General features: G+C 38.3%; 1 protein-coding gene across 1 annotated transcript in view; it reads right to left on the bottom strand.

The window, feature by feature from the left end:
- Positions 1 to 786: 786 nt before the first annotated feature.
- ATP6V0D2 (ATPase H+ transporting V0 subunit d2) overlaps positions 787 to 10538 on the bottom strand; it is a 42221-nt gene continuing 32469 nt past the window's right edge. The window contains exons 6-8 of the mRNA XM_025433651.3: positions 4207 to 4383; positions 2977 to 3054; positions 787 to 1276 (exon numbers count right to left, since the gene is read on the bottom strand). Of these exons, the coding sequence (XP_025289436.1) occupies positions 1115 to 1276; positions 2977 to 3054; positions 4207 to 4383 (417 nt within the window). The 3' untranslated portion in view covers positions 787 to 1114. The remainder of the gene's footprint in view (positions 1277 to 2976; positions 3055 to 4206; positions 4384 to 10538) is intronic.

Genomic DNA, 10538 nt, shown 5'->3' with positions numbered 1-10538 from the left:
GAGTCATGATTATCTACTCTTCCATGTCTCCATAAATCTTAAGAAAAATATTATTGAATTAAAAAATCTAATCATAAAGATTATTAAAATCTTAGCTATACACTTCCTTTTAATTTTCACTTATGTGTGGAATCTAAAAAAAGTAAAAAATTTAACTCCTAGAAATAGTGAGTAGAAAAATGGTTGCCAGAGGCTGGGGGATGGGGAAATATGGAAGAGTTAGTAAAAGAGGACAAGCTTTCAGTTATAGATGAATAAGGTTTGAGGATCTAATGTATAACATGGTGACTATAGTTGATGACATTATAGTATAACTGAAATTTACCAAGACAGTAGAACTTAAATATTCTCACAGGGGGTGGGGGTGGGGGGCTGGAAGACTACTACCTGAAGTGATGGATGTATAACTAACTTGATGAGGGGAATTCTTTCACAATGTATATGTGTATCAAATCATCACACTGTATACTTTAAATTCTTTCAATTTTGGGGTGCCTGGGTGGCTCAGGTGTCTCGGGATTGAGCCTTATATTGGGCTCCACGCTCAGCTGGGAATTTGCTTGAAGATTCTCTCCCTCTGCCCCACCCCCTACTTGCGTGGGACCACACTCTCTCTCTTTCAAAAAAAAAAAAAAAAGAAATAAAATCAATCTTGAAAAATAAAAAAAAGAAAAAATACAGTATTTTCATCACATGTGATCGATGCTAGCCTCATACAATCCTGGGTTTTTGTGGACCTAGGTGAGGAAAAAATAAAGTAGACAATATTGGGCCTGTGGAGAAGCATGGGAAAGCAAAAGTAAAACATTTTAATTAGATCTGATTGTTAATACAACCAAACAAGAATAGGAAAAGTACCATACAGTTAGTTAGAATTAATGTCTAAAGTCTGGTAAAGAGGAAGACATAAATGTGGAAACAAAATTTAAGGCTACTGGAAAAAAAAAAAAACCACTTTGTTGGTTTACTATATTTCTGGTGGGTCTGCAGCTTGTGAAGGTGTAGTGTGAATTATTTTTGTGTAACCCAGATAATTGTAACACAATTCTTTTTATTTTCCTCAGAACCTCTTCTTCATATTGAAGATTTTCTACATTTGAGGCCCCACAATGAGTTATAAAATTGGAATGTAGCTGTTAATTTTAGTTCGATGTCTTTGTGAAATGCATTCTGCTATCCATACGATATTTCTCATTTCTTGTTCCTTCAGCTTTGTGTATGCGTAAAACACACCATAGTGGAATTGCCTGTTGAATGCCAGCACATTCATTTGTACCTGAGGAAGGAAAAGAAAAAAAAAAAAAAAAAAACTGACCGTCACTTATTGGGAACATACTACATTTTTGAAATAATATTAAATTGCAGACTGGCTTGCGCTTGTATAGTGATTATTTGTATTTAAATAGGCAATGTCCAAATTTGGTCAAATAAAAGAAAGCGGTGACAACTCATCAAGTTCTAAAGGGAACTTTAGAGTCATTCTACAGATAGACCATAGTAGTTTTAAAAGTAAGTTTATAAAAATATAAAGAAATAAAATAAAGGAGGTTTATAGAATCACAAGACAAACTCCAAATCTTCTCAGCACTGCTAGTGAAAAGATTCCTGGGAAAATCTTGGTGTTTGTATGTGAATGTAAGTGCGGAACTTTGTAGTAATACACAGAGTTGGTTTCTAGCTAGTGGGCACATCTCATTTAGGTAGACTATTCATTCTTGGCCACAACTTTGAAAATTCTAAAAAGTTTGTAGGCTGCCTAACTCTCCTCCAGGGCAATGCCACAGGCCTCTGGAATTTGGAATGAGTGACATTTTGAGCTTTCTTAGGATACTCTACAGCAACTTGACATATGGTTGATTTTTTTTTTTTTTTCTGCAGAAGGTATATCAGTAAAAGAAAATTAAAAAAAATCATTCAACTGGGGTAAAGTCTGAACAATGGAACAATTCTTTTATTCTTTTCCATTTTGAAAAAAGTATGAGAGGTACTGAGTCCCTCATGCAGCCCTGAAAACGTCAAGCTAAATATTCAGGAAGTGGAGGTCCTTGCTTTCAGGAACAGATACTTATTTTTCCTGCCAAGGGCAGCTTTCTTAACAGCCTTCTTTGAAGCAGTTGTGCAATAGTGTGGAATTTTAAAAACATCCCTAATATATGGGAATAACTTGCATTGTTTTTACTCTTTTTGTGACAGGCAGTAGAGAGCTGTTGGAAAATATTTAGAGTAGGACTTACAGGAAGGGGCCCAAACTGCTTTCCGGAGTCAGTCCTACCCTAAAATTTGGATAGATTTCAGGGTTCTCTGTCAATCAATTGAAGGGGAAGGGCCAGTGGTTTTAGAGAAATGAATAGAATATATTAGAAAAATTCTCTAGATTTGAGATACCTTATCTGGTATCCCCATCCACCTCAAAAAAAAAAGCCCTTTTGTTGAATACTTTGGTAGCCCAGGAATTCACTATAAATGGAATAAGTACTCTTCTGCTTTTTAAGGAAAGAGAATAGTCTAGATGCTCCAGATGGATTTCCATACAAATAATTCCTAAGTGTGATAATTGTATTCCTAAATTATAATTGTAGACAAAGGCTTCTTAAGGAAGGGATGGATTAGAGAGTGAGAGAGGCACCTAATAGAGCATACACCTTGAAGATAGTCAATATATGATCATGAGAATGTCCTAGTTCTGATTCTTCAGTTAACTATGGAATAGCTGCATTCTTTCCAGAGCTTCACTATATGTACTATGGGTTTCTGGGTAGGACAATTCAGCAGAAAGCCATCATATGTGAACCCTGGGCCTCCAAGGCAGAGATATTAATACCCATTTGTTTGTCAAATTCTGTGCTTAATCACTGGAACTGATCAACTGTAAAAAGAAGCCCCCCAAAAGAAACCCCAAAGTAAGAAAACATCTAAAACCTAGAGCAAGAGAAAAAAAACATATATAAGCTAATAACATTTCCATGTATATCATACCTCACGCTCATAAAACACATCCTCCAATGTCTTTCCTCCATTGCCATCACCCACAGCCTCAAACAAAGGCTTGTATACCTAAAAAACAGAGACTATTTTTAAACAAATTCTCATTTCTTATAAACATAAAGATATTTTCCTAGCAATACAGAAATGATGTGTCTGTTCTTTAAAAAAACCTGTCCAAAAAGACTGAATGTTTTTTGTAGGCTCTTGGTCTCCTAAAAAAAATACCCAAAAATCCAGATAAAAGAGTACAGATGGATTTCTAGTCTAGTAGCTTATTCAGGCTTACAGGGCAAGAGGCAAAAGCAATTCTACTCTCAATGTACATTGTATGAGCTAATTTCTACATTAGGTTCTTAGGGCTAGTTGGGCACCTTACTGAGGATAAATGGATGCTCATGGCTTAAGCAGCATGGGTTTATGGGCTCTTTGAAATGACAGTTGGTAAAATTCATATGGAATTTCAAGTATGGAAGAGGTGGAAATTGAGAAGCTCAAAATTTAATATTATGCTAAAAATAGCCTCTTGTGATGACATGAGCTACTGCAAAGGTTTATGCAGATTTCTGATTTCTCTTTCCCCGAAGACTTCAGAAACCCATAAGAAAAGGTAAGAGTGTCACTTCAGTTCTGAAAAAGTTACCTGGAAGGCATATGTTACCATAAATCAGGAGGAATGGAATCAGGGGATGAGCTGAGAAGCTGCAGGCTCTTCAGAGAGCATTTGGATGTGGAATAAGGGAAGGACACAGTAGCCCTCCTTCCATTCCTTATTTCTGGCCACTGATTAAAGGGAATGGTAGAAACCAATATGTTCATATTCTCTCTTGTATTTCAAGTAGACATTCTGTACCTAAGCCGGTTTACCCAATGCGCACTTGAAAAGACTGCTGGGCCAGGCTATTTTATATAACTTTGCCATGAGCTCACATATCCAGAACACTGCACCAGTTCCTTGGGGAACTTGCTTTATCAAGCACTTCAAAAGACGTGCTCAGATGACTGTCCCTTGGAGATTTAAACAAGTACTTGCTTGGCAGGAACCTCCAAAAAAAAAAAAAAAAAAGAAAGAGAGAGAGAGAGAGACAGTTCTAGAATGACATTGCTTTCTACCTTACAAACCTAACTGTTTTAGAGAAGACATGTAAATTTGATGTGTGAACTTCTAAAGTCCATGTGATGAAGTAACGTGAGATGTTCAGGGCCCCTGGTCTAGTCACGTACTCCATAATGGTCTGCTACTCTTCTCATCTGATCGAAGTCTTCTGCTTGAGCCAACAGGCGCAATCCTTCAGGATAGAGCTTGCCACAGGTCGGGTAGAGGGTCTCCCGGTCATCCTTGCTCAGTTCAGTGCCAAAGGAGTTGAGAGTGATGATAAAAGCCCGTCTGTCAGCCTCAAACTGAATTGGCAAGACATAAAATCAGTGAAATCTAACCATGTACTAAATGCTATGAACAGAACATTTATAAGTAGACGAATTCATTTCCAGAGCGATTTGCTTTCCTTTCCGGATTTATGTCTAATTATAATACAAACATGTGTTATTAATGTTCCCTTAGCCTCTTCTTATAATGGAGTAACTTTGTTTGCCAGAGAAGGATCACACAGTGATAATGGCCCATGACTCTTGAAACCCCACTAAACTTCAGTTCCCAGGCACTCTGGGAACTCATGTGACTCTGTCACGTAGGTCCCTAGAGTCTCAAATGTCTCTTCCATAAAAATGGGAATAATACCTACTTGTCGGGGTCTGTTCAGGGATAGGACGAGATAATGTAAGCGGAAGTGCCTGTCAGGGTGTTCAGAATACAGAGTGCATGTCATAGATGTTAAACATCTCTTTCTGGTTATTGATGTTGGTCTGATTTCTTCTACATAATGAGATTTCATACTACTTGCCATTTGTTTGTACTTTGATGGTTGGGGTTTTCTTCTTGAAAGTCCCAGATTGGATATCAATAAATCTAACCCTGTAGCTCAGGATTATATGGCTCAGGACAAATTATCTTGCTTTGAGGACTGTTTCCTCACTTGTAAGATCATAGAGCTTGATCTCATGATCTTTCAAGTGGGTCACATATACTCACGTCCTGTCTTTGTGCTGAGTACCACTAGGCACTGGAGCAAACAGCTCCACGCCAGACCTATTTCCTCTAACCACTCAGTTTTTCTGGAAATTTCTTACTATTCCTTTGGTCTCCATATATATTCTGTCTCTTGGTTCTTCTCCTATCTTTTCTGCTCATTCCTTCTCAGTCTGTCCTTCATGGGATCCTCTCTGCCTTTCGTAGGAGTTTGTCACAGTGTCCTTGAGCTGAGAAACTCTTCTCTATATACCTGATACACCCTGCACTTACATTATTTTCAAATCTGGAAATTTTTTTTTTCCTACACTGTAAAATCTGAGGGAAATCGTGCCATTCTTGTTTTTATTTTTTAATATCTAGTACCTGACATGTAGGAAGATACATAACTGTTTTCTGAATCCAACAGAATGGCCTGTGATTCTACTATTGGAGAATGTTTTTCAATATTCTCTAATATTCTCTACAACGTTGCTACTCAAGGTGTGTTTCAAAGGTCAGTAGCTTTGATGTAACCCAGAAGCTTATTAGAAATGCAGAGTCTCCCGGTGCCTGGGTGGTTCAGTTCATTAAGTGTCCTACTCTTGGTTTCGCCTCAGGTCATGAAAAAAAAAGAAATGCAGAGTTTCAGGCCATAGCCCCGCCCTACTAAACCAGGGCTTGCATTTTAACAGGATTCCAAGATTATTTGTACACACACAATAGCTAAAATAAACTGCTCTGCGATATCCTTTGAGCAGCTTACTTTTGACTAATTAACAAATCCAGACTTGCCACAGATTTTACTGGAACTCTTGTTAGAACAGGTGTTTCCTATCAGGAGGGTGAGAGTTAGTTCCTTCTGATCCTTTTGATTGATCTCATGGAAAGTATGGGTGACCCAGAAGTCCGGAGTGGCCTCATTTGGAAACAAAGGCAGCTGCCTCTGGCTACTGAACGTAACCAGTACTGTCAGGAATTTTAGACTTTCCAGGGACAGAAGAAATGCAAGAGGGAGATTTCCTGGTGATCAGAAACCTTGAAATGAAAATTAGAGTGGGGGAGCAATAATAGAGTTAATTGTCCCACATGCCCTTTTATGTGTTTTCTAGCTCTAAAATGTTTTATTTTTTTCACTGCCCCCACTCCGCCCAGTTTTATTGAGAAATAATTGACATACATTGCTCTATAAGATGTTAGGATTTTCAGGAGAGAAGCAGGGTGGAATCAGCAGCATCACAGATATACCGGGCAGCAGAGGCCGTTCTGGAGGAGGATGATGCATGAAGTTATAAAGCATGATATTTTGGAGGAATGGTCAAGGCTCAAGACTAGGAAAATATATGAAGAAGTAGGCTGGACAGGTAGCTGTGAAGAGCACAGGACAGGCTTCACAGGCCATGCCAGGAGAGGACTTTGATGCAATCAGGGATCTGAACATCCCCACACAACAGGTTATCTGAACACTCCAACTTCTTGTTCTTGTAAATACTTCTTCCTTTTGCCTACGTGTGTACTTCATTCCAGAACTCTCCATGTTGATATCTTACCTGCATTGGAGGCTCCATTAAATGCCTTTTTTTTTTTTTTTACAAGTAGCCCCTCTATTTCTTCCCTAGTTGAATATGATTTCCTTTGATTCCCTACTATACCTTAATTTCCCTTTTATTATAATCGTGTGTCTTAGTACTTTTTTCTAGTCTAGATGTTCTTTGTGTATGAGTATGTCTATTTATTTATTTATTTATTTATTTATTTATTTATGAAAGACACAATGAGAGAGAGAGAGAGAGAGAGGCAGAGACATAGGCTAAGGGAGAAGCAGGCTCCCTGCAAGGAGCCCAATGTGGGACTCGATCCCGGATCCAGGGATCACGTCCTGGGTCAAAGGCAGACGCTCGACTTCTGAGCCACCCAGGCATCCCGAGTATGTCTATTCTTAGTGAAAACAGTTATACGGGGAGCTTGGGTGGCTCAGTCTCAAGTGTCTGCCTTCGGCTCAGGTCATGATCCAGGGTCCTGGGATCAAGCCTGGAGTTCGGCTCCCTAGCCTGCTTCTCCCTCTCCCTCTGCCACTCCCCTGCTTGTGCTCATGGTCTTGCTCTCTCTCTCTGTCAAATAAATAAAATCTTAATTAAAAAAAAAAGAACTATAATCTTGAAATTGTGTAAAGGGCTATATTTTGTTTGACCCCCAGGCAGACAGTTTGACATAACAACTGATTATGGAAGATAGTGAATGGGGTGGTATTAGATTTCACTTAAGCTCCCTCTATCATTTATAGAGGGTTGGCATCCTGTGTGGCACAGATGATGCCAAATGTCCCATGTCCTTTCCCTCTTCCTTACACTCATTCATTTTAAAACCATAACTTATTTTTGGGTGTTGTTGCAAAAGGTAATAGTGTACTGTTGACTTACTCAAAATCATTATCAGTTGCACATGATAGAATTGGGCTGATTAGGTCACACATTCTTGCTGGTTCATTATTAGAGGAAAGGAATACCTTGTGGGGGCAGTGTGTGGAGGGGTCAATGGCAGTGCAAGAGAGTGGAGTGAACTGGAATAGAGTCCAGGCTTGCTAGTCAGGAAGATAAAACAACTGTATTCTGTGCTTGTTTTCACTGTTTTTTTTTTTTAAATTTTTATTTATTTATGATAGTCACAGAGAGAGAGAGACAGAGAGACAGAGACACAGGCAGAGGGAGAAGCAGGCTCCATGCACTGGGAGCCCGACGTGGGATTCGATCCCGGGTCTCCAGGATCGCGCCCTGGGCCAAAGGCAGGCGCCAAACCGCTGCGCCACCCAGGGATCCCTGTTTTCACTGTTTGATTAAACATATAGATTGTCAGAGGAGCAAAGACAAAACAAATAATACAAGGCATAAAAGCAAACAGTACGCTGCAGTGAACATAAGTCAATTTCTTTTTATTTCCTTATAAAGTCCCAATCTTGTAATTACGTCAAATTTTTGCATGCAAGGCCAGGTCAATGCTCTCTTTTACCATATTAAGTCTTTTGAAGTCAATTGAGATTAAATAAGAACATATATGGAAGAACTTTATGACTGCAAGTGCTCTGTTGCACAAATAAAATGGGGGGTAATTACATGGTCTGATATATTTACATAAACTTGACAAATCTCTTCTGATCATATCATTAGAATCATTATAATTGCATGCTATGTGTAACTAATACCTCTATATAATGTATAAAGATAATGAAATGGACTTTTATCTTTAACACAGCTTGAATAAAATCTAATCTAATGTGGTAATATCATGGGCATAGGAAAGGGATAATGGGAACACTGGATATATAGCAGTTTGAGCAAACCCTTAGAGTGATAAGGATTCTTTTAATACTATGCTGTCCTTTCTCATTACTGAAGATTACAGATATAATTCTTACCTATTTCTGATTTTTATAGCACACACAATATGATCTTGCTTATAAATTAGAATTTACTTTTTAAAAAAATCTTATTTTTTTGAGAGAGCACAAGCAGGAGCAGCAGCAGAAGGAAAGGGAGGAGAAGGCTCCCTGCTGAGCAAGGAGCCCAAGGCGGGGCTCCATCCCAGGACCCCGGGATCATAACCTGAGCACAAGGTAGACACTTACCCGATTGAGACACCCAGGTGCCCTGAATTAGAACTTGCTTTTGCGAACGGCGAATTTAATGTAGAAGTAATATTGTGGATAAACATTGAGGATCTGGAGCTAGGCTATGTGGGTTCAAATTCTGACATAACCCCTTCTTAGCTGTGTGTCATCAGGTAAGTTACTAGACTCCTTTGTGCCCCAGTTGCCTGTTCTGAAAAATAGATACTAATCTCCCATGTTGTTGTGCTGGTTTTTTATTTTCACTGTGCTGTTTTGAAGTCCAAGTGAATTTAAGTGTATAAGCACTTAGGATAGTATCTGGCACATAATAAATGTTAACTATTAATAGTGTCATTGTAGATCTTTTGTAAGGTTATGAGCTTTGCCATAGCTCTTATTTCACATATTTTGTGGGTATAAAGCACACAAGCCATTTCTAAACCACAGGAATTATGCCAGTAGAAATCACACTTTCGAGCCATAGATAATGTGGCTTCTCATAGTGTGGCTAGTAGTTAAAAATTTATGAGAAGGAAGGAGAGGGCTTCATAGGGCCAGCAGGTTACTTATGTTATGTGATCAGAATGAAAGAGACCAGCTCACTTTCTGACGTTTACTATACCATAAAAAATGTTATTTATTTATCAATGCCCACTTCCTGTGTAATAAAGCAAAAATGGTTTTTTTTAGAGTTTTCCAGTGATAAATTTTTACTTCAAGGACTGCTTTTGCTTGAAGAGTTAACAAAGGATAGCAAAGTATCTTTAATTGTACAATTTTAATGATCAGATGTTTTGAGGGGAACTAATTTTATCATATGCAGTTTCAGAACATTAAAATATGTGCATATAAAAAAAGGCTAGGAAAGAATGAAAATAAAATAAAATAAATAAAATAAAATAAAATATATGCATATGAAGTTATCCAGGTTTTTTGTTTTCCTTTTTGCCAAAAGGGCAGTTCTTTTCAGGCTTTTCTTGAAATCAGAAGTCATTGAATTATTTAATCTACCTACCAATGAAGTCACCGTGACAGTCTAATGTTTAAAGATATTCTTTAGACAAAACTTCGTATCACAGGACAAAGCAAAGGGCTTTTCTGTCTAGAATGGTATCTGCCCCTGCCCCCTTTTTAAATTCAAGTTGAAGCCAGCAAAAGAGATCTATATGAAACACAATACAAACTATGCCCAGGATGTCCCTAGGTTCTTCTGAACTCTGGCCTAATCTCTGAGATCGACATGTGCAAGCAAGAGGATCTCTGAGCACAGATGAAATCTGTGATGATAAAGAGGAATTAAAAAGATTACAGCATCATTTAGACAGGTAGAAAGCAGTAGTGGCATTTGATATATAACTAAGTAAGCATGCCAACTGTGAATCATCTCACCCAAAGTCTTCCTACCCAGAGATGGAATGCTCAAGGACTGTTTTGTTTTAGTGTCCTTTATTTTGGGATTATATTAGGAACAAGGCCCATAGTGGACTTTGGTTCCATGTTGTGAGAATTCCCAACTTGCCCCATGTTCCTTGTTGGATGGAAGTTGGGTTATTATTACAAGTACTCATAGTCTACCAATTGCTCATCGTATACCAAATTTTTAACTAATTATACTGTACTTTGTTCATATTATATCAAAATGAATCATGACCAAAATTTTATTTATTTATTTATACATTTATTTTTAAAGATTTTATTTATTTATTCACGAGAGACAGAGAGACAGAGAGACAGAGAAACAGAGAGAGTGGCAGAGACACAGGCAGAGGGAACCCAACATGGGACCCGATCCCTGGTCCCCAGGATCAGGCCCTGGGCTGAAGGCTGCGCTAAACCACTGAGCCACCCAGGCCACCCAGCATTGTTCTTTTCGAATTCCAAAATAAC

This window comes from Canis lupus, chromosome 29 (genome assembly GCF_003254725.2).
Source record: "Canis lupus dingo isolate Sandy chromosome 29, ASM325472v2, whole genome shotgun sequence".
Classification (NCBI taxonomy): Eukaryota; Metazoa; Chordata; class Mammalia; order Carnivora; family Canidae; genus Canis; species Canis lupus.
Note: the sequence above shows the minus strand (reverse complement) of the source record. Positions and strands in the feature narration are given on the sequence as shown.